Raw genomic sequence first — 24858 nt, 5'->3', positions numbered from 1 at the left:
GTGTAACAATAAGAAGATAGCTAGTAAAGTTATAAGCATTTTTTATGATTTGGAGATTTTTGAACAAAACTCGTATATTCCTCTAGACCTAGGACTCGAGTAGGTAATATTCATGTAAGGATCCGATTTCTGGAGCCCAGTAGGAAGCCCAGCATGAGGCCCATTCTCTAATTTCTGCAGATACAAAAAGGAAGGAGCCTCATTCCTTCAGAAATAACCCTAGCAGCACCCAGAAAAGAGAGAGAGAAGCAGCGACGAGCAGCAGTCCCAGAAAGCCTTTGCCGCCATCCCAGCCTGCCGAGCCGCCGCTCGTCAAGTCTGAGCCAAGGAGGAGCCGTCGAGAGTTCCTGCTATCCCATCGTTTGCTTGATTTGTTTAATTCTCAATCTCCTTAATCCAGATCTGCAAATAAGCCAAGGTGAGGAGTATATCTAGACTTTCAATACCTTATTTGTTTGTTTTTAGTGTATTGAGTCTAATATTATACAAGTGTATTGATTTATGCATCTAAGGAGGTCATGAAAGAGTCAAAATGGATAAGAAAATCATTATTGTAAAGTAGCTAGAGATAGGTGATCGACCTGTCGTAGGGCACAATGGTTCGATCATTGATTGTTGGGGGTCATACCTGGAAGAAAGAATGATCCACATCGCTTGGTGGTTGAGGCGAACCATGTTAATTGTCTTCATGACCAATGAGTTTGCTATGTCTTGAACATGATGTGACACTATAAGAAAGAGGCCCATTTCCAACGATTTTTTACGTCGATTATAAATCGTCGTAAAATTAAGATTCAATTACGTTGAAATTATGATGCGGACCATTTTTGTCGTAATTTCGGCTTAAAATTTTATTGTCGTAAACTCAAAGTAAAATTACGACGATTATAAGACGAATAAACAAGGATTCAGTTATCGTCGTAATTTTGTCGTAAGTTTTACATCGATTTTACGACGATTTGGCCTCCATCTTGTATTCGATGTAATCAAGATGTAAACTTGATGTAACACTGATTTCGACGTAAATTTGTTGTAAATATTCAATGGTAATATGTTGGTAACCAAACAAAAATCTATATATACCACTCCCTTCTCTCATTATTCTACCAAACAAAAAAAAAACATACAAAAACACAATTTTTTGAGCCTTTGAATGTTTGAGTTTAATTTAAGTAGTTGAAAATAAGAACAAAGTGAAAACAAAAAGTTGATTTTTTGTTTTTAAAATGTCTATATACGATCTACGAATATGGATGTATACGCCCAAAGATGCTGAGGGGGCGTTGACTGAAAACTTCAAAAATGGCTTGGAAATATTCATGTACCAGGCCGATCTTATGCAAACAACAATAGAAAGCGGCAAAATATATTTTCCTTGTCTGAAATGCAAAAATAGGAAACATATTCTAATTGACATTGTGTAAAAGCATTAATTGAATAGAGGGCTTATAACACAATTCTTTATTTGGTATCAACATGGAGAAGGCTATGGTCAAAGTAGTGGTCAGATTGCTGCTGCGGGGAGTAATAGTAATCATCAAGAACATGGAGATTTTGAACCATCAAATGATTATGATCAGAGTAGTCACGTTCAGGGTCAAGATCAGGATAGGATGCATGATATGGTTACTGATGAATTTCATTAAACACATGCTTATATTGTTGAGGAGCCCAATGCAGTTGCAAAACGCTTTTATGATATGTTAAACGCTGCAAAACAGCCTCTATATGATGGATGTTGAGAAGGTCTATCTAAATTATCATTAGCAGCTCGGATGATGACAATTAAAACTGATCACAATCTATCTGAAGTTTGCATGGATGATTGGGCAGATCTTATTAAAGAGTATTTGCCGGAGGATAATTTGGCCGCTGAAATGTATTATGAAATTCAGAAGTTGGTTTTAGTCTTGGATTTTCTTCTGAGATGATTGATGTATGTGTTGATAATTGTATGCTTTTCTGGAGAGATGATGAGAAGCTTCAGGAATGTCGTTTCTACCAAAAACCCAAGATATAGACCGCAAATTGTTGGCCGTAATAAGATTATGTACCAACGACTGTGGTATCTTCCTATAACTAATAGGTTAAAAAGACTATATCAATCTGAACGGACAGCTCCATCGATGAGGTGGCATGTAGAAAATTCACAAACGGATGGCAAAATGACTCACCCATCTGACGGGAAATCTTGGAAACATTTTAACACCGTAGATCCAGACTTTGCTAGATCTAAGCGGAATGTTTATCTTGGTCTTTGCACTGACAGATTTAGTCCATTTGGTATGTCTGGTAGGCAATATTCTTTATGGCCAGTGATCCTTACACCATATAACTTTCCCCCATATATGTGCATCCAAAGAGAGTTTTTATTTCTAAGTATCTTAGTCCCTGGTCCAAATCACTCGAAGCGGGCTCTTGATGTGTTTTTGCAGCCACTCATACATGAGGTAAATTAGTTTTGGCATGTCGAACATATGACAGTTCGAATGGTAAAAACTTTACGATGCAAGCGGTGCTTATGTGGACAATAAGCTACTTCCTGGCATACGGAATGCTATCAGGTTAGACGATGCACGGAAGGTTGTTATGTCCTTATTTTCTTGATAGGACTGATGCATTTCAGCTTAAACATGGTAGGAAAACCTGTTGGTTTGATTGTCACTGTCGTTTTCCACCACCCAACAATCAATATAGAAGAATCAGGCGTTTGTTTAAAAAGAACAAAGTGGTTCATCTCCCTCCACCATTGTACCAAACAGGGGCAGATCTTGAAGCGCAAATAGATCATTGGGGTGGACTTGAAACGGTCCTCCGAGGAGGAAATTGGCACACTCCAGCGAATATGCCTGAATAATATGAGGTTCATCATACTTGCCAATTGGCACAAAAAAGTATATTTTGGGATCTGCCGTACTGGAAATATCATTTTCTCATACACAATCTTGATGTAATGCACATTGAGAAAAAAATTTTGATAACATCATGCATACAGTGTTGAACGTGTAAGGAAGAACCAAAGACAGCGTCAAATCATGGATGGACTTTCCTGATATATGCAATAGAATTGAGTTGCATATTCTGAGTAATGGAAAAGCACCAGTTCATGTATTTCGTTTGGGTGCAGAACAAAAATCTGCATTGTTTAATTGGGAATCATCTGCTGTAAAATTCCCTGATATGTATGTATCTAATCTGGCTAAATCTGTGGAGAAAGGACAAAAGTTTTCAGGGATGAAGAGTTATGATTTTCATGTTTTATGCAACGATTACTCAGGACATGTTCATGAGGCACTAGGAGGCATTAGACCATTCTTCCGTGATCTAAGTACAAGGACATTATCAACTGATGTAGTTGCACAACTTTCCACAAATATTCCAATACTGCTGTGAAATTTAGAGAAAATATTTCTACCTGCATTATTTGATGTTATGGAACATTTACCCATATACCTCCCACACGAACCAGAGTTAGGAGGACCTGTTCAGTTTAGGTGGATGTATACGTTTGAACGCTTTATGAAGCATTTAAAGGGGAAGGCAAAAAACTTAGCAAAAGTTGAAGGCTCTATCGTGGCAGGAAGTTTGATGGAAAAACTTCGCATTTCACGTCGTACTATTTTACTCCAAAAGTACGTACACCCAAACGGGCTCCAAGACGTTATGACGATGAGGGTGTGAGACAAACTAATGCAGTGGAAGCTGTACCAGATAGAATCTCACCGATTCCACGTTTTAGTGAGAAACTAAAAGAAACTTGTTGGTCAAACAAAAAATACTACCACAGCGCACATACATACATCCTTCTAAATTGCGACGAATTGGCTCCTTACGAGAGGTAATAATGGAATATATATATATATATATTATATATTTATGTGTGTATGTGTTTATTAATTACCATGCATTGATGTATATATTAATTAACAATGCATGATGCATGTTTTGCGGCAAACAGGCTCCAAGACGTTATGACGATGGGAGTGTGGGACAAACTTATGCAGTGGAAGGTGTACCATATATATTATCACCGATTGGACGTCTTAGTGGGAAACTAAAAGAAACTTGTTGGTCAAACGAAAAAGACTACCACAGCGCACATACATACATCCTTCTAAACTGCGACGAATTGGCTCCTTATGAGAGGTACTAATGGAATATATATATATATATATATATATATAATTACCATGCATTGATATATATATATTAATTAATTATGTGTGGTGTATGTTTTGCAGCAAACAGGCTCCAAGACGTTATGACGATGGGGGTGTGAGATAAACTTATGCAGTGAAAGGTGTACCAGATATATTCTCACCGATTGGACGTCTTAGTAGGAAACTAAAAGAAACTTGTTGGTCAAACAAAAAAGACTACCACAGCGCACATACATACATCTTTCTAAACTACGACGAATTTGCTCCAACATTAATTAACTATATATATATATATATATATATATAATTACCATGCATTGATGTATATATTAATTAACTATGCGTGGTGCATGTTTTGCAGCAAACAGGCTCCAAGACGTTAGGACGATGGGGGTGTGGGAAAAACTTATGCAGTGGAAGGTGTACCAGATATATTCTTACCGATTGGACGTCTTAGTGGAAAACTAAAAGAAATTTGTTGGTCAAAAGAAAAAAACTACCACAGCGCACATACATACATCCTTCTAAACTGCGATAAACAGTACAAGAAAGAAGCCCATTTCCAACGATTTTTACGTCAATTATAGATCGTCGTAAATTTACAATTCAATTACATCGAAATTACGATGCGGAACTATTTCGTCATAATTCTGACATAAAATTTTGTTGTCTTAAAATCGACGTAAACTTACGACAATTTTACGACGATTAAACAACGATTTATCTATCGTCGTGAATTTTTCGTAAACTTTACATCGCTTATACAACAATTTGGCCTCCATCTTGTATTCGATGTAATATTGATGTAAACATGATGTAACACTGATTTCGACGTAAATTTGATGTAAATATTCAATGGCAATATGTTGGTAACCAAACAAAAATCTATATATACCCCTTCCCTTCTCTCATTATTCTACCAAACAAAAAAAAACATACAAAGACACAATTTTTTGAGTCTTTGAATGTTTGAGTATAATTTTAGTAGTTGAAATTTACATCAAAGTGCAAAAACAAAAAGTTAATTTTTTTGTTTTTGAAATGTCTATATATGATCTACGAAAGTGGATGTATACGCCCAAAGGTGCTGAGGGGTCGTTGACTGAAGACTTTAAAAACAGATTGGAAATATTCATGTACCAGGCCGGCCTTATGAGAACAGTAATTGAAAGTGGCAAAATGTATTTCTGAAATGCAAAAATAGGAAACATATTCCTATTGACACTGTCTGGAAGCATTTATTGAATAGAGGGTTCATGTCGCAATACTTTATTTGGTATCAGCATGGAGAGGGATATGCTCAAAGTAGTGGTCGGATGGCTGCACGGAGTAGTAGTAATCATCAAGAACATGGAGATTTTGAAGCGTCAAATGATTATCAAAGTAGTCAAGTTCACGGTGAAGATCAGGATAGGATACATGATATGGTTACTGATGCATTTCATGAAACACATGCTGATATTGTAGAGGAGCCCAATGCAGATGCGAAACGCTTTTATGATATGTTAAACGCAGCAAAACAGCCTCTTTACGAGGGATGTAGAGAAGGTTTATCTAAATTACCATTAGCAGCTTGGATGATGACAGTAAAAACTGATCACAATCTATCTGAAGTTTGCATGAAAGATTGGACAGATCTTATTAAAGAGTATTTACCAGATGATAATTTGGCTGCTGAAACGTATTATGAAATTCAGAAGTTGGTTTTTAAACTTGGATTTCCTTCTGAGATGATTTATGTATGTGTTGATAATTGTATGCTTTTTTGGAGAGATGATGAGAAGCTTCAAGAATGCCGTTTTTGCCAAAAGCCAAGATATAGACCGCAAATTGTTGGGCCTAATAAGATTCCGTACATACGAAAGTGGTATCTTCCTATAACTGATAGGTTAAAAAGACTATATTAATCTGAACGGACAGCTGCATCGATGAGATGGCATGCAGAACATTCACAAACAGATGGCAAAATGACTCACACTTTTGATGGGAAATCTTGGAAACATTTTAACACCGTACATCCTGACTTTGCTAAATCTAAGCAAAATGTTTATCTTGGTCTTTGTACTGACGGATTTAGTCCATTTGGTATGTCTAGTAAGCAATATTCTTTAGGGAGGATTACTACACTAACCTTAGAAAGTATCTATATTACTGGTTCGACGCACTTTTATTTTTTTTTACAAACTAACCTAGCATACCCAAAACACCCTTTTCGCCTTTGTTGAAAAAAACCTTATTACGAAAATGCCATTACTTTTTTAATGCCACGTAGGCAGATTTATGCGCTCAAAAATTAATATGTCTACCAAGCAATGGCGATAGACTTATGAAAATTTGGTCAACGCAGAAATTTTGTTGGTAGAGTTATTAGGGCGATGGTAGATTTGTTCAAGAGTTGGTAGAGTTTTTAAATGTTGGTAGACTTTTCTTGGTAGAGTTTTGACGATGAGAGGTAGATTTATTATGTTTCGGTAGATTTGTTGTTATGAATGGCAGACTTGTCAAAAGTTTTGGTAGACTTGTTAACAAAAGCGTTGACTTTCTCGCATAGTTGACTTTTTCGGTAGATTTATTGACAATGAAGTAGATTTATTTTCTGAGTTGGTAGACTTATTTCCTTTAGCGGTAGATTTATGTGAAAAAAGTTGTCAATACGTGCGGTAGATATATCTGTTTAATGGTAGAGTTATATATAGTTGGTAGAGTTTTAGCTATTGTAGTAGATTTGTTTGACTTGTGGTAGACTTGTTTCACTTAAAATTCATTCCGGTGAGTGGTAGATTATATGTTACATGAGGTAGACTTAAAAACTGTTGGTAGATTTATTTGTTTTGTGGTAGATATGTTTGTTTTGTGGTAGACTTATATTTTAAATAAATTTCATTCTGATTTGTGGTAGATTAATAATGACATGAAGTAGACTTACAAGATGTTGGTAGATTTGTTTGTATGTTTTGTAGAGTTTATGTAATCTGGTAGACTTATCGGCCTTATGGTAGACTTTTTGAAATAACAATGTGGTAGATTAATTAAGTTTGGTATTTACAGAGTTAACCTTGATCTGGTAGACATATGACATGCTTATGGTAGACTTGTTTATATGGTAGGGTTATTTGTCATGCTTGAAGTAGACTTAGTAGTTAATGTTTGGCAGACATTTGACTTTATGGAGTAAAATTACTTTTTTGTCCAAAAGAATTGTTCTATGTACAAAAAAACCTACTGTTTGGTAGACTTATGGGTGCAGTGTTGTACGTCTTGCAATTTTCGTCCATATGGTAGACTTATGGTAACGGTAACCATAAACCGTTACCAACGAACCGTCGCATCGATTTAGAGAACTTCTCTTGATGCATTTTCCAACGAACAGTCGCATCGATTTCGAGAACTTCTATTGACTCGAGTCGCTTCGAGTTCTCTTGTGAGTTCTCTATAACTACCACAACCGAGACGATTCATTTCCCATCCCGCTAAACCCTATGGCGAATCTCGAGTCGCTTCCTTCTGATCTTTTGTACGAGATATTGTTAAAAATATCTTCAAACTCGTATGCGGATCTTTGTCTTGCAAAAGTTTCGTCCAAAACACTTAACAACATCTCTAACGAAGCGGGTTTTCTTAGGAATGTTGATTTAATCAACATTATCTTGCCGTGGAAGTGGGATGTTCATGGAAGGGTCGGTGCATTCTTCAGTCGGTGCTTGGCAGCAGGAAATCCATCCGCACAATTGCGAAGAGGTTTATCGCTGATTTTCTTCGAACACAACCTCCAAGCAGGGTGTGATTTCATTCAAATGGCATCAGACAACGGATTTCTCATGGGTAAGTACTGCCACACTATGTTACATCTAACCATGGATGGCACATCAGAGGTATTCAACTCTGTTACAGCTCTCTCCCGGGAAGATGCAAAGAAAATGAGATTGACAATGGAAAAGATCTGCATGCCTGCGTTCAATTTCCAGAAGCCCGAGGAATTGGTGGAAATGGTTTTCCAGGCTTATAAAAAGTCTTTAAGTACAAGGATTTGTGGTTGTCTCAAAGTACCAGACATGCAATGGATGGGAGATGAATACCTGCTAGAGACGTATGGGGATCAATTTTGTGAATCCTGCTTTTGGAAATTGGAGTGTGCCAATTTCTGGTGGGTAGTACCGTCGTTTGCTATGGATTGGCCACGTTTTTTGCATCAGTAGTTGTACTTTCATGTTTGTTGACAGACTTATGTTAAGTAGATTTGTTTTTATTATGAAGTAAACTTATGAAAGTTATGTTGTGTTATTTATGTTGTGTTAAGTAGATTTATGTGTTATTCATTTCGAAAGCTATTAATTATAACAAATCTACCATCAATATAATATAAGTCTACCATTCGTTCGACTGTAATTGGGAACATGACAAGTCTTTTACAACAAATCTACCAACAATTTAATATAAGTCTACCATTCGACTTAATATAAATCTACTAAACATAAGGAAACGGACTTGTACTTAACATATACGCAATGGCTGCAAACACGAACAGCAACGCCATCATCAAGTAGTGGTCACCCCTGGCGTTTTGCTCCGTCATCCAAACAAAGTCGCCTTAAAGCCGGAGTATCTCATCTTTCATTTCCCGAATGTCTCCGACCAAGTCATTGCATTCCATAGACCTCTCCAATGACTGGAAACGATTCCCCAAACGCATGAAACGAGGATCAAAAGCTTGAGCCCTGCTAAGCTCTTGCAATTTCTCCTTATTCTGCTCAAGGCCAATCTTCAACCGTTCCAATTCCTCTGTAACAGCCTTATCCCACCATTTCCAGATATGATCTGGATTCCCCTACATACATCAGGCCAATCTCATACATTAAGTATCACAACAGTTAACTAAAGATTAACAAATGGATATTTTTAAGAAAACTTATGACAAATACTCAAGCTACTTACCTTCTTCAACCAGAATGGACAAGTGTAGTACCTACGGCCAGGTGTTGCGGGCGTATCACCAGGCATTGATTTGAGGATCATATCCCGACCACAATAACACTTTCCCAAAGTCCCCAAAACCCGACCACTTTAACGTATCCATTTCCGGCTCTTCAGAAGAACTGTCGCTATAGCTCGGCATTGTCTGTGTCGATAAGAAAAGTACTAAACAACACAAATCAAAATAAACAAAAGTCTACTATAAATATTTAAAGTCTACCATCAGCATATAAAGTCTACCATAAAACCAGAAAAGTCTACTATAAATGAAAATACGTAAACTCTACTACATATTTAAAAAGTCTACCACTCACACAAAAACTAGGGTTTCTGGGTTTAGGCATACAGCCGCCGATAGCCGAGAAACAACCTTTCGACGACGAAATAGATGCATTTTATCACTTTTACTAAAGCAGGACGACTTTTAGTTTGAACATTAACCCCAGCAATGATAGAAAACTCCAATAATCTATAACAAAAGTCGTTTAATGCTATGAACACTAAATGTTTACCGCGGTTATGAATGTTCATACCAAATAATGTGTGAGTACTCCTTCGCCGTCGGTGGAATCGACGAAGCCAAGACGTCGCTATTACCGTTTGAACTCGCTTATATCGCAAGACCAGCCGATTTATATCGAAACTCGCTCATAAGTTTATGTTTTCTGCTGGGTTTTCACCTCCTTAAATGTACTATACTTTAGTTGGTAGAGCTATAAACATTACAAGTACATATGTTTTATTAATGGTAGACTTAGTGACCTATATGGTAGATTTGTTTGTAAATTGTTAGATTCAATATCAATGTGGTAGACTTAGTTATCGGGCAGTGCGATTTTACTTTTTTGCCCTGTATGTATTGTCTAAAGTACGGAACAAAACCAGAGTCCATCTTCAACCTCTAGGTTTCGCCGTCGAGCTGTTAAACTTGGGATAACTCTTGATTTTTTCCTTCTACTTCGATCTTGTGCCTCTTATCCACTTTTATATTCTTGGATCAAGTTGTTTTGGTTTATGGTAACTGGGTTTTAAAGAAAACGAGGTGGGTCTTCATCGTAGATCAGTCCAGGAGATGTAGTTTTATAGGGATAGACCGCAAAACGTCCTTTGCCGATTTGGTTGAAATCCCATATGAAGATTTCGGGTTGGATCAACATCTTTATGAGCTTCAGTTCAGCTATATGTTGTCGTCTGAAGTCCGGCGGAAATTACCTCTGGATACACCTCCTGTGTTTGTTGGTAATTCAAGACAGCTGCAGAGTTTTTTGCATCAATTCCAGAACGAAAACGAAACGGTTTGTTTATGTGTTGAGATCAAAGAAAAAGTTCAGAAGGGAGTTGTTGATGAAGACGAAGATCGAGATGCATGTCCTAGTCTAGTCCCTGAAGAACAAGTGCGCCAAGATCGTCCGCAACAAGGTGTTGAAGTTGGACAAGACGAAGAAATGCATGATGAAGAAGAGGATTTGTCAACCAGATTTGATGGATGCGAAGATCCTGATGGTGCAAGTTCCGATGGCGAAGAGTACGGTAGACGTGAGAAACGTCCAGATGGTGAAAGTTCAGATGAGGAGGAGTCGCTAAATCTACCACCGAAGAAAAGGGGACCGACTACAATTCCCGACTTTCAATGTCTAGAGCTTTCATCTTTAGACTTAGCCGTTGGCCAGCGTTATGAAACAAAAGAGGACTTCGAGATGCGACTCAAAATTCTTTCCATTGCTCACAAATTCGACTACAATGTCGATCATTCGAGTAAGAAATTGCTAACTGTTAAGTGTTAGGTAGATGGTTGCAAATGGAGGGTTCGCGCTTCAACTGTTGGGAGCAGCAAATGTTTTTGGGTTAAAACTTATACTCGAGAACACACGTGTTCTGTGACTGTGCGATCACAACGCACCCGCCATGCAACCCATGAGGTTCTAGGCCGTCTATATAAGGACTTCGTCGGCGGTGTTGGCCCAAAAGTCTTACCAAATCACGTCGCCGAAGCTCTGACCAAACGATATAGTATAAAGGTATGTGGTAGAGTTATATTATTTCTTTGGTAGAGTTATTATCTCTTTTAGTAGACTTTTATTATTTTGGTAGAGTTATTAGCTCAATTGGTAGACTTTTTTATTTTTTTGGTAGACTTTTTTATTTTTTTGGTAGAGTTATTAGCTCAATTGGTAGACTTATTTTATTTTTTGGTAGAGTTATTAGCTCATTTAGTAGACTTATATAATTTATTTGGTAGAGTTATTATCTAGCATGGTAGAGTTATTATCTTTATGGTAGAGTTATTATCTTTATGGTAGAGTTATTATCTTATTTCGTAGACTTCACTATATTATTTCTCATTATCAGGTTGACTATTGGAAAGCACATCAGGCCCTAAAGTATGCTCGAGAACTAGTATCAGGGACGTCTGAAAGTGGTTATGAAGATCTGCCTTCATACTTATATATGATTCGGCGAGCAAATCCGGGTACACTAATCAAGCTAGAAGTTGATGAGGAAGATAGATTCAAATTTATGTTCCTCTCATTTGGCGCAAGCATACAGGGGTTTCCCTTCATGAGGAAAGTGGTAGTGGTCGACGGTACGTTTTTACATGGAAAATACAAAGGTACACTACTACTCGCCACCACGCAAGATGGAAACTTCAACATTTTTCCCGTAGCCTTTGCTGTTGTTGATACTGAGAACGATGAGTCTTGGGAATGGTTTTTTACACAACTACACCGTGTTATTCCTGATGATGAAGGACTTGCCATTATTTCTGATAGGCATAAATCCATAGGAAATGCTATAGGGAAGGTTTATCCTCTTGCTAGTCGGGGTATTTGTACATATCATCTCCATAAGAACATTATGGTGAAATTCAGAGGCGGTGAAACATTCAAGCTTGTTAAGAAGGCTGCCACTGCTTATAGACTTCTCGAGTTCAATGCCCTTTTTGCTCAGATTCAAGAGGCAAATCCTGCACTGCATGCATACTTGGTGAAGGCAGATATTTGTATGTGGAGTCGTGTACACTTCCAAGGTGATAGGTACAATTTCACCACTAGCAACATAGCGGAGTCATTAAGCAAGGTGCTATCTGCTGCAAGAGGTAAGCCTATCGTACGACTAGTGGATGATATAAGGAGTTTCCTGACCAGGTGGTTTGCTAAAAGACGTGTGAATGCCAATAACATGGCTACCACTCTAACAACGGGCGTTGAAAAGTTGTTGGAGGTAGACACTACTTTACCTTGTAGACTTTCTATTATTTGGTAGACTTGTATCTGCTATTAGGTAGACTTTCTATTATTTGGTAGACTTGTATCTGCTATTAGGTAGACTTTCTATTATTTGGTAGACTTGGTACACTTATCTCTGCTATTAAGTAGACTTTCAATTATTTGGTAGAGTTATTACTTCTATGTGGTAGACTTATATAACTTCTAAATAATTCCTTGCCGACAGGCTAGAGTTGAAGATGCTAAACTCTTACCTGTGCAAGAGATTGATCAGCATCGTACAGAGGTTTTAGGCACAACATCTGCACATGTTGTCAATTTAACGGAGAAAACATGTACTTGTCGACGGTTTGATTTGGATAAAATTCCTTGCGTACATGCCATAGCCGCCGCCGATCTCTCTTTGCCATCATTACTACCACACTAGTTACTTGCAACAAGCGTATGCTGTTAGTGTGATGCCAAGAGACGTAGCACTCCCTGTGCCAGATGAAGTAGCAACCAAAATTTGTCTCCCGCCTGATGTTCGCAACCGACCCGGCAGGCCAAAGAAAATTCGGATTAAGGGTGCGTTCGAGGCCGCCATGGCCAGTAACGTCCTCGGAAGATCCCCAAATGTGGTAATTGTGGCCAAGGCGGACATAATCGCCTAACTTGTCGAGCTTAGTTGACAAATCGAAAACCTTGTATTTGTACTATTATAGACTGCAATAATCCGCTTGAAAACCTTGTTTTATGTACTTGTAAATCTGGAACTTGTTTTATCTAAACTCTACTATTTTACAATAATAAATCTACCAATCATGTTATAAATCTACCAATATTGCAATAAATCTACCAATCATGTTATAAATCTACCATTCATGGAATAAATCTACCAATCATGTTATAAATCTACCAATATTGCAATAAATCTACCAATCATGTTATAAATCTACCATTCATGCAATAAATCTACCAATCATGTTATAAATCTACAAAGCAGGTTCCTTTTACAGCCATGGCGAGTCGCTTTAAATTCCAAAACACAAGCGACGTCTAAATTCCAAAAGACCACCAAAGAGGCTGGCTATGAGTAATAAATCGGCCAAAATACAATATCCGATACCAAAAGTCTACCAATTAGTTTGGATCTGAGTATTAAATCTACCAAAAAACGATTTCAGATCCCAAAAGTCTACCAAACCAAGATCTCAGTTAGCGGAGTCTGTCTGTAAACCGTACTTGTCATCAAATAAACTTTGAGGGTTAGGATCAGACATCCGGGATTCTTCTGCTTCATGTACCTCATCAAAAATCTCAGCTGCGTATTTCATACGAATGAGAGGCATGTTGCTATCTTTCAGCTGGTCCCATTTATGGCACAAAGCAAAACACTCGATGGTCTTCAAAGTAAAGACGCCACAATCACCTGATAACAAGTACCCGATAATTAGTTAAAAGTCTACCAAATAAAAATACCAAATCTACAGAGCTGCATTGCACCTGTCTGTCTGTTTAGTGCCGCTGTTTTATCCATGTAGATATGAAACTGCCCCTCCTTCATACCCTTCTTGAGCTCCGGTGGTGCCATATGTTTCAACAACAGCGGAATCATCCTCGCGTAGGGCTTCACAGACTCCTCCACCTCGCCTTTTCTGTATAAATCTGGAATGCAATCAAACACTCGGATCTTTTTTTTGGGAATGTCGACCTCAACGGCTACCCAATGTTCGTTGTTCACGTTGTGGGCGATATACACGAAATCAACATCTGTCCCCCATTTCTTGTGTGTAGGCAAGTAATGGTCGTAGTGACCGTTGGCAACGTCCAAATAACCATCACTGAATATCCAACTCTTCTCGTTTGGTAGAAATTTGGTTCGATAGTCTCCACACCAAACTCGACAAAAGATAGGATCAATGAAAGCAACTCTTCCCCCTTTGTAAGGAGATGGATACCGCATAGACCGTTGCCGGAACATGTCTAATCCTTTGCACATATGCTGCATTAGGTAATGAAACAAATTTATATAAGTCTACCAACCAGCTTTACAAGTCTACCAAACATAATAGAATACAAGTCTACCAAACATACTGACTAAATCTACCATTTGTTACTACATAATATAATACAAGTCTACCAAACATAATGACTAAATCTACCATTTGTTACTACAAGTCTACCAAACAAGTCTACCAAACATAATGACTAATTCTATCATTAAGTTTCCAAAGTCTACCAAACCTTTTGAAACTAAGATCGGGTGACTGATACGACCACATACCTGATCATGCAACCACCCATACTCCTTTCTCGGCCAGCTTTCTTTAGGGGTCATTAGTGTCAGGTAAAATTCTCCTCCTGCATATGGACTCTCCAACTGTTTTTCCCTGAAAAATGACATAGACATACCAGACTCCGAAGTAAGTCTACCAACATACCTAATAAGTCTACTATATAAAACAAATAGGTCTACCAAATCAAACAAGTAAGTCTACCATGGAAATTTAAAACTGACTTACGCTTCAAAAGCTACGTAGCGGGTTAGATTATCCAGTATTCGACTGTCCACCGCTTCAAAAGGATCATACCTCCCAGGAGGGGGACCTGCTGGGTCCATGATGCGTCTCACCACTGAGTTACCAAGGTAGGGTGAAACCTGGGTCGGTGCAAGGCTGCGTCCCCTTTTTTCCTTCTCAGCAGGTGGATTTTTTGCATGTTCCACCAGCTTATCTAAGCGTTTCTTCATAGCTTCAATCGCTGAGTCGTCTTCGTCTTGCAGGGAAGGGATCTGTACTCGTCTAGACTGTAGTGGGCGTGAAACGTCGCTTATATTGATTATCTGGCTTTCTTCGTTTTTGTCTTTTAAATCAGGTTTTGACTTTGTGCCTGATTTATTCTTCTCTTTAGGATCAGCATGTTCTTTTTTCACTTTGGTTACAGTCTTTCCTCTCGACGCTGGGGTTGTAACAACTCTTGCAACAGGAAAACCTGGCTCTGATGTTTCCTGCATCTCCGTCATCCACGACTGCTTGGCATGTATAGTAATTTCACATCAGTCAAACCAAATAATAACATAACTAAATCTACCTAAAAATCTACCGAATTAATTATAAATCTACTTAATATAAATATCACTGCCAAAAATCTACCACATAAAGTTAGTCTTGTATTCCAAGAAAACATTAAAAGTCTACTGTGCAGGAAAAGTTTAAAAAAAACCATCAATACAAGTCTACCAAAGTAAAAAAGTATTTCGTACAAATCTACCATAAAGGAAAGGAAAACGATATGTTTAAACATAGTTGAATGTTGTCTCCATGACATTAGAAGAGAGACTTGCGTACCGGATCCTTTTCCACAGCTCGCGTTCCCGTTCCTGCTCCACCTCCCGTTGACGTTCCTGCTACTGGCGCTGCTGCTGGAGGAGATGCCTTTGCTCTAGGGGTTTTCGGTGAGGTTTTGGATTCTGCATCACCGGCATTATCATCATTGTTACCATGGTCGTTGTCAACCTTGTTCCCAGAATTCGCCATGGCCTCCTCTTTCTCTTCATGTTTATCCTCGATAACGGCAATCCTCTTATCCAGGAGGTCTATACGAATTACAGCACTGCTGACATTGCTGTTTAGCAATGCTACCGTCGTTGATAAACCATTGATTGCCATGAGGATCTCATTCGTCCTATCCTCCTTCTCCACAGCGGGCTCTTTCTTCTTGCTCTCGTTCTCTCTTTGCTTCTCTCTCTCCTGCTCCTCTCTTTCCTTCTCTCTTTCCTTCTCCTTTCTTTCTTTTCTTTCCTTTCTCTCCCTTTTCTCCTTTCTCTTTTCTTCAATTGCATCCTTTAGTAGCTTCACCGGCGAGTTAAAATCATCATCTTCTTCCTCATCCTCCTTCTTACGTTTCTTTTTCTCCTTGTTTTCGTGCTTCGTCTCTTCTTTCCTTGCCTCTCTTTCCCTTCTCCTTTTGCTTCTCGGAGTTGAATCCGTTGCTTCAGCCTCTTTCACCTTCTCTTTCTTTTTCTTCTCCACGCGTGGAGTTTCCAACTTCCTCTTCGACTGTTTCGACGTCTGAACTGTTGCAGCGCCACCTGTTGCATCGCCACCTACGTTTTTGGGAGATTCCCAGAACCCCTCATCCAAGCTTCCATCCAGAATATCGCATATCATGATATGCACCTTTATATCGACGTCTACACGTCGGGGTTCACCTTCCCAGACAGGATATATTTCCTCCAAGGGCTTCACCACCATTAGATGTCTAACCCGAACCTGTGATAGAATCATGGCCGAGATGGGAGCTAAGTACGAGGAACAAATCGAGGTTCAGCCCGGAACGCAAGATCAAATGGCCAAGGTGACCGAGCTAAGCGAAGTCGAGGTTCAGGGAAGGATACAAGACCAAGATACCGACCAGCCCGATGTCCTGGCCATACCAGTTGGACCCATGACCAGGTCGCGTACAAAGAAGCTTATGGGGACCATCCAACAAGTCCTTACTGAGCTAAGGAACCAAGGCCGAGCTGACGACCCAACACCCGTGAACAAAGTCATGACCGTTCTCAGGTACTCTGGTCCGAACTGACCTGGTTGGGGTGTTGTGTTAATACTCTTTTTCCTTACATTCGGTTTTGTCCCACTGGGTTTTCCGAATGGGGTTTTAACGAGGTTAATGCACGCCCATCTCACGACCATGGTTCGATTCGCGGCTAAGTATAACGGTCAAGGAAGCTTAAAGGTCTAGTGAGAGGACGCGAAGGGTCATCTGGAAATCCAATCGTTATTCAACGCATCTAGTCTCGTTTAGTTTTCATTAATGTCTTTTAATTTCCGTTAAGACCTATGGTCTTCCTTTTTAGCCTCTATATAAAGGCGACAATGTACTTGGATCTATCATCACTTATATTTTAATAAAATTTCTCTTTGAGTTTTCTCTTTTGTTCTTTATGAACTTTGTCGATATTTTGGTGGTTAGCCATTGATCGATCTTCGGTTTATCAAGTAGTTTCACCCTACTTGACGTAGCCTTCGATTCCAAAGTGAGAAAGAGAGTTGTAGTCATATTTGGGGCTTAGGGAATTTCGGGACTCGTCTCACACCCTAACATCCGGTATCGCAACCCCCTTGATCATTTTATCCATCCCCTCGTTTCCAACCTCTTCTTTGAATTTGGGCCTAAGGATTTCCCAGCCACAACTCACGCCTTAGCATCTCTTTCACCGAATCGGACTGGATCCAAGGATCTATCCACCTCCACCGAACCAAGTGTGTGACAATCCTAGGACGGACTTCTATCAAGTGGTATCAGAGCCACACACTTATGAATCGGTACTATCTTTCTTTTTCTTTAAAATTCTGTCTTTCCTCATCTTTTCTCTTGTAAATTGATCATAAAAAAAAAAAAAAAGAAGTTCAAAAGTCCAAAAAAATAAAAGAAAGAAGTCCAAAAGTTTTAAAAAAAAAAAAAAAACGATCTGAATTCTTTTCTTCCTATCTATTCTTCTTATCTCTTAAAACGTCCAACTTGCTTGATTCACCAATTCGATTGAGGCTTAAGTCGACTTGTCGATTTAGTTTGTTTAGAACCGGAGAGAAACTCTAGTGTGTTGCGAGGTCATTAAGAGAGTGAGTGAACAAAGAGGGAAACACTTGTGAGGAATTTTATACTAACGTGTTTGTTTAATTTTTGCGAGGTACTTGTATGTCATCTGATTTCTCTGTGGACGACTGTGAATTCTACACCTTCCGGGACGGTAATCACGTTCGTTGGTACACCCCAGGAGAGATGGAAGCCAAGCTTAACCAAATCACTGAGATGATAGAGCGCATGAGCCAACGAATGGAGAGGCTTGAAGTACAGCCGAGGCCAGCGGAAGTAAATGACCAGAACCGTGAGGAACCTGTGCATATCCGCCGAGATCGGAACCAGGAACCTGAGATAGACAATCCATTTTACGATGACAACCATTCGTCTGGTAGTAGCCGAGTGAGGCCGCGAGGCAATCGGATGTTCCGTGGCCGAGCTGGAGGGATCCGAGACCGAGGACACGCCATGCCCATGAGAAACCCGAACGACCGTTACGAGGGAGGACGGCCACAGCAGCGTTACGAAGCCGAACCGGCTAGAGGCCGAAACGACAACGACCTCGGAGGTATGAAGCTCCGGATTCCTGCGTTCTATGGCAAGAGCGACCGAACGCGTTCCTGGAATGGGAAAAGAAGGTTGACATCATTTTTGGATGTCAAGATCTTCTGGAGAGGAAGAAGATCAACCTAGCTGCATCAGAGTTCAACGGTTACGCTATAGATTGGTGGGATCAGATTGTGATCAGTAGAAGAAGAAACGGCGAACGGCCTGTTGAAACCTGGGAAGAGATGGCCACCTTGATGTGGCAACGGTTCGTGCCTGCGCATTATCAACGCGAGCTGCACACTAAGCTCAGACGTCTTACTCAAGGGACTAAGTCTGTAGAAGACTACCACCAGGAGATGGAGAGGCTTATGATCAAAGCCGATGTTTTCGAACCAGAGGACGCAACGATGGCGAGATTCTTGAGCGGTCTAAACCGAGACCTTCAAGACCGAATGGAACTTCAGGAGTATCAGGACATGTACGAGATGTTACACAAAGCAATCCTCTTGGAACAGCAACTTAAGCGCAAGGGAACAAATCGTTTCACTACCGGAACTAGCTCGCGACCGACCTATCGAGACGACAAAGCGGTCTACCCTACGCGACCAAAGTTCGAAGCCAAGCCCGGTCAAAACGCCGACCTCAAAGGCAAACCCGAGGTAACCTCAGCACGGACTCGGGATATCGAATGCTTCAAGTGCCGAGGCAAAGGTCACTACGCGAATAAGTGCCCAATTCAGAGAGCTATGATTCTGTTGGACACCGGTGAGGTCGTCTCCGAGGCTGAAAGTAAAGCTGGACCAAAATATGACGATGAGCCTGAGGAAGAGTATGCGGCTGGAGGAGAGCTACTGGTAGCACGGCGAGTGTTAGTATCACAAGAGCCGGTCCGAGATGAGGATCAAAGAGAAAATCTTTTCCACACCCGATGTATAATCATGGGAAAGACTTGCAGCATGGTCATAGATGGTGGGAGTTGCACGAATGTGGCAAGCCAGAATATGGTGGAGAAGCTCGGGATGCAAACCATCAAGCATCCGCATCCATACAATCTCAGATGGCTTAATAACCAAAGGCAGCTCAAAGTCACCAAGCAAGTCACCGTGCCATTCAAAATCGGACGGTATGAAGATGAAGTATTGTGCGATGTCTTACCCATGGAGGCCGGACACATTCTGTTAGGACGGCCGTGGCAGTTCGACCGGAAAGCCATTCACGACGGTTTCACTAACAAACATTCGTTTGAACACCAAGGACGTAAGGTCGTGTTGGTGCCTTTGTCCCCACACGAGGTATATCTAAATCAAGTTCAATTGGAAAGAAGTAGCAAAGGTAAAGCTACCGTGAGCGACCCCAAAACACCTCCACTAAAAATGAGAGCGATACACCGAGCGAGCCACCACAAAAAGCCTTAAGCATTCAACCCGTGAGAAGAGAGACTCTTTTTGTGAGGCCGAGAGAAATAAAACAGGCTGTGCTTGAGAGGCAACCTTTTATCTTGCTTATGTTTAAATCCACTTTGGCTAGCACGTCTGATTCCGAGCCGGAACTTCCGAGCAGGATTTCTTGGGTTTTACAGGACTATGCAGACGTTTTTCCCGAAGACAACCCAGGCGGTCTACCACCAATCCGAGGTATTGAGCACCAGATTGACCTCGTCCCTGGAGCATCTTTACCCAACCGACCTGCGTACCGCACCAATTCGACCGAGACTAAGGAACTCCAATGTCAGGTTGACGAACTGATGGCCAAGGGCTACATCCGCGAGAGTCTAAGTCCATGTGCCGTGCCCGTGCTCCTAGTGCCAAAGAAGGATGGAACTTGGCGAATGTGTGTTGATTTCCGAGCTATCAACAACATCACGGTAAAGTATCGCCACCCAATTCCGCGTCTTGATGACATGCTAGATGAACTTTATGGGTCTAGTGTGTTCACAAAGATAGATTTAAAAAGTGGATACTATCAGATCCGAATGAAGGAGGGAGATGAGTGGAAGACCGCGTTCAAAACCAAGCATGGTTTGTATGAATGGCTGGTCATGCCATTCGTCCTAACAAACGCACCTAGTACCTTTATGCGGTTAATGAATCATGTGCTTAGGTTGTTTATAGGCGTCTTTGTAGTGGTCTACTTCGATGACATTCTGATATACAGTAAGAGTCTAGAGGAGCATGTGAATCATTTGAAACAGGTGTTAGAAGTCCTTAGGAAAGAACGTTTATTTGGAAACTTTAAGAAATGTTCTTTTTGTACGGATAACGTGGTGTTTCTAGGCTTTGTTGTCAGTTCACAGGGAATACAGGTGGACGAGGAGAAGATCAAATCCATCCGAGACTAGCCGAGTCCCAAGACGGTTGGAGAGGTTCGCAGCTTCCACGGTCTGGCCGGGTTCTACCGACGGTTCGTACGAGACTTCAGTACGATCGCAACCCCTCTCACCGAGGTCATCAAGAAGGACGTAGGATTCAAATGGGAACGAGCTCAGGAGGAAGCGTTCAATACCCTCAAGCATCGGCTTACGCATGCACCCTTACTCTCCCTGCCCGACTTTCTCAAGACTTTCGAGATCAAGACTTTCTCAAGAGAAACGACCGATCGCTTACTTTAGCGAAAAGCTTGGAGGAGCAACGCTTAACTATCCGACCTACGACAAGGAGCTCTATGCTTTAGTCCGAGCTCTCCAGACTTGGCAACACTACTTGTGGCCCAAGGAGTTCATCATCGATACTGATCACCAGTCTTTGAAGCATCTCAAAGGACAACAGAAGCTGAACAAGCGACATGCGAGATGGGTCGAGTTCATCGAGACCTTCCCTTATGTGATTCAGTATAAGCAAGAAAAGGAGAATGTCGTGGCTGACGCGCTATCCCGACGATATGCCCTGATCTCAACGCTTGATGCCAAGATACTTGGGTTTGAGATGATCAAAGAGGCTTATGCAACCGACCAGGACTTTCAAGAAGCTTACCGCGTCAGTTCTAAGTTTGCCTATGGCAAATATTATCAGAGTGACGGTTACTTGTTTTATGAGCATAAATTGTGTATACCTAACACTTCTATGCGTGATTTGATTGTCAGGGAGGCACACGGAGGAGGCTTGATGGGACATTTCGGAGTTCTCAAGACACTAAGCGTGGTCCAAGACCATTTCTATTGGCCACACCTCAGGAAAGATGTGGAACGAATATGTCAAAGGTGCACAGTGTGCAAACTAGCCAAAGGCCGCAGCCAGGGCGCAAGAATGTACACGCCCCTAACCATTCCCACCGAGCCGTGGACAGACATCTCCATGGACTTCGTCCTCGGGTTACCTAGGACCCGCCGAGGTAAGGATTCCATCTTTGTCATAGTCGGTAGGTTTTCTAAGATGGCACACTTTGTCCCATGCCACAAAACCGATGATGCTTCCAACATATCCGATCTGTTCTTTAAGGAAATCGTTCGTTTACATGGGGTTCCTAGAACCATAGTGTCAGATCGGGATACCAAGTTTCTCAGCTACTTTTGGAAAACGTTGTGGGCTAAATTAGGAACTAAACTATGTTTTTCCACAACTTGTCACCCTCAGACCGACGGTCAAACCGAAGTGGTCAATAGGACCTTGTCAGCTCTTTTGAGATCGGTCATTAAAAGGAACCTTAGGACTTGAGAGGAATGTTTACCTCATGTTGAGTTTGCTTATAACCGAGCTGTTCATTCTACAACTTTGTTTTCACCATTTGAGCTAGTTTATGGTTTTAATCTTCTTACACCTTTGGATCTAACCCCTTTGCCAATGAATGAGCGTGAAAACATGGATGGGAAAAAGAAAGCCGAGCTGGTGAAGAAAATGCACGAGAAAGCAAGGCAGAACATCAAAAGAAAGACGGAGCAATTCCAGAAGTATGCCAACAAAGGAAAAACCAAAAGGATGTTTGAGCCCGGAGACCAAGTGTGGATCTACCTAAGGAAGGAGAGGTTTCCCGAAGAGCGAAAGTCTAAATTAAAGCCAAGAGTGGACGGACCCTTCACAATCTTGGAGCGGATCAACGACAATTCATACAAGATTGATCTCCAAGGTAAGTATTCAGTTAGCTCAAGTTTCAATATTGCTGATATCATTCCTTTTCACGCAGATGAAGCCGACTTGAGGACAAGTCCTTTTCAAGAGGGGGGGGGGGATGATAGAATCATGGCCGAGATGGGAGCTAAGTACGAGGAACAAATCGAGGTTCAGCCCGAAACGCAAGATCAAATGGCCGAGGTGACCGAGCTGAGCGAAGTCGAGGTTCAGGGAAGGGTACAAGATCAAGATACCGACCAGCCCGATGTCCTGGCCATACCAGTTGGACCCATGACCAGGTCGTGTACAAAGAAGCTTATGGGGACCATCCAACAAGTCCTTACCGAGCTAAGGAACCAAGGCCGAGCTGACGACCCAACACCCGTGAACAAAGTCATGACCGTTCTCAGGTACTCTGGTCCTAACTGACCTGGTTGGGGTGTTGTGTTAATACTCTTTTTCCTTACATTCGGTTTTGTCCCACTGGGTTTTCCGAATGGGATTTTAACGAGGTTAATGCACGTCCATCTCACGACCATGGTTCGATTCGCGGCTAAGTATAACGGTCAAGGAAGCTTAAAGGTCTAGTGAGAGGACGCGAAGGGTCATCTGGAAATCCAATCGTTATTCAACGCATCTAGTCTCGTTTAGTTTTCATTAATGTCTTTTAATTTCCGTTAAGACCTATGGTCTTCCTTTTTAGCCTCTATATAAAGGCGACAATGTACTTGGATCTATCATCACTTATCTTTTAATAAAATTTCTCTTTGAGTTTTCTCTTTTGTTCTTTATGAACTTTGTCGATATTTTGGTGGTTAGCCATTGATCGATCTTCGGTTTATCAAGTAGTTTCACCTTGCTTGACGCAGCCTTCGATTCCAAAGTGAGAAAGAGAGTTGTAGTCATATTTGGGGCTTAGGGAATTTTGGGACTCATCTCACACCCTAACATCCGGTATCGCAACCCCCTTGATCATTTTATCTATCCCCTCGTTTCCAACCTCTTCTTTGAATTTGGGCCTAAGGATTTCCGAGCCACAACTCACGACTTAGCATATCTTTCACCGAATCGGACTGGATCCAAGGATCTATCAACCTCCACCGAACCAAGTGTGTGACAGTCTTAGGACGGACTTCTATCAACCTGCCATGCCATAGAAAATGATATTAATAAATCTACCATGATATTAATAAATCTATAAAACTGAATCAAAAACTCTACCAAAATGTAAAAACTCTACCAAACTGTACAAACTCTACCAAAATGTAAAAACTCTACCAAAATGTTAAAACTCTACCAAATAGTAAAAACTCTACCAAATGTTATATTCTACCACATTTAATAACTCTACCACAAATTGTTGTATAATAAATAACTCTACCGAACACTAAGCTATTATCAAAAAACTCTACCAACTAAATAGCTGCTAAGGTACAAGTACCTTGTGGTCCTCGGTTTCACTCTTACCCATCTCCAAAAAAGTCTCGAAAACATAACGACACCGTGATGAAGTCCACCTAAGAAGAGGAACAACCGAGTCATCTACATCGGGGCGTATTTTCCCTGCTCTCTCAGCCAATATAGGGATGCACTCATAACCCCAAACAAGCATTGCCTGTACACATCCGTGGAGAGTGTATCGTGCTCCCCCCAAGTTAGCAATCTTGAGGGAATAAATTAGTTCATGGAATCCATAACGACCCCACGGCTGTCTCTCGAAAGCTGCTTCATCCATAACTGTTTTGGCTAAAGCCAACGAGATTCGACTGTTGCGGTGAAGTCCCAATACACCAACATGCAAAATGAAAAGCAACGCCAACATCTTCTTCTTCTCATAAGTCCATGCTTGGCAAGTTTTCATCCGAGCTTCTAACTCATTCCAATTAGGGCCTTCCCCACCTCTCACTCCAATCTCGGCCCAAAATTCAGTGTGATCTATTTCCAACTTGTCACTGGGATCAATTGGGTCACAGTTTAGCCCCGTGATTTCAGCATACTCTAAGAGTGAAAATCTAATCGGGCGACCTCCAATAAGAGTCCAGAACTCATGATTCCTATCCACCTTCAGTTGGTTGCTCACAAAATACTAAACCGTCTTAGCACTCCATATGAACGAAGTCAATGCAAGCTTCAGTAGCACGCCAACTTGAGAATTACTCATGATGTCGTTGTAAATTTCTTCCCCAAGGTGATCCCTGATCATCATGATGAACTCATGAAGCTTGCAGTTATGATGACAACTCTTCTTCAGCAAAGGAGATTTGCCTTCCGGGTACAATCTTTAGGGATAATCCTTTGAGCCGCTAGCTGAAGCCATGTCTGCAAACAAATAAAAATATTAAA

The 24858-nt window shown here is 40.8% G+C and overlaps 4 protein-coding genes across 4 annotated transcripts; 2 read left to right on the top strand and 2 right to left on the bottom strand.

The window, feature by feature from the left end:
• Positions 1-7639: 7639 nt before the first annotated feature.
• On the top strand, positions 7640-8356 carry LOC112089820. The gene has a single exon (XM_024160577.1). The coding sequence runs from the start codon at positions 7640-7642 to the stop codon at positions 8354-8356; it is 717 nt and encodes a 238-aa protein (XP_024016345.1).
• A 5195-nt stretch (positions 8357-13551) lies between these two features.
• LOC18026304 lies at positions 13552-15362 on the bottom strand. The gene is made up of 4 exons (XM_024160576.1): positions 14863-15362; positions 14625-14730; positions 13907-14342; positions 13552-13769 (listed from the first exon to the last, which is right to left on the bottom strand). Exons 1-4 carry the CDS (start codon positions 15360-15362, stop codon positions 13552-13554), a joined length of 1260 nt encoding a protein of 419 aa, XP_024016344.1.
• A 304-nt stretch (positions 15363-15666) lies between these two features.
• Positions 15667-16593, bottom strand: LOC112089819 (UPF0329 protein ECU05_1680/ECU11_0050-like). The gene is made up of 2 exons (XM_024160575.1): positions 16198-16593; positions 15667-15921 (listed from the first exon to the last, which is right to left on the bottom strand). Exons 1-2 carry the CDS (start codon positions 16591-16593, stop codon positions 15667-15669), a joined length of 651 nt encoding a protein of 216 aa, XP_024016343.1.
• A 1447-nt stretch (positions 16594-18040) lies between these two features.
• LOC112089818 lies at positions 18041-20810 on the top strand. Its single transcript, XM_024160574.1, has 3 exons — positions 18041-18491; positions 18587-19764; positions 19944-20810. The coding sequence occupies exons 1-3, from the start codon at positions 18041-18043 to the stop codon at positions 20808-20810; spliced, it is 2496 nt and encodes an 831-aa protein (XP_024016342.1).
• The last annotated feature ends 4048 nt before the right edge of the window (positions 20811-24858 follow it).

This window comes from Eutrema salsugineum, unplaced genomic scaffold (genome assembly GCF_000478725.1).
Source record: "Eutrema salsugineum unplaced genomic scaffold, Eutsalg1_0 scaffold_11, whole genome shotgun sequence".
In the NCBI taxonomy this organism is placed as follows: Eukaryota; Viridiplantae; Streptophyta; class Magnoliopsida; order Brassicales; family Brassicaceae; genus Eutrema; species Eutrema salsugineum.
Note: the sequence above shows the minus strand (reverse complement) of the source record. Positions and strands in the feature narration are given on the sequence as shown.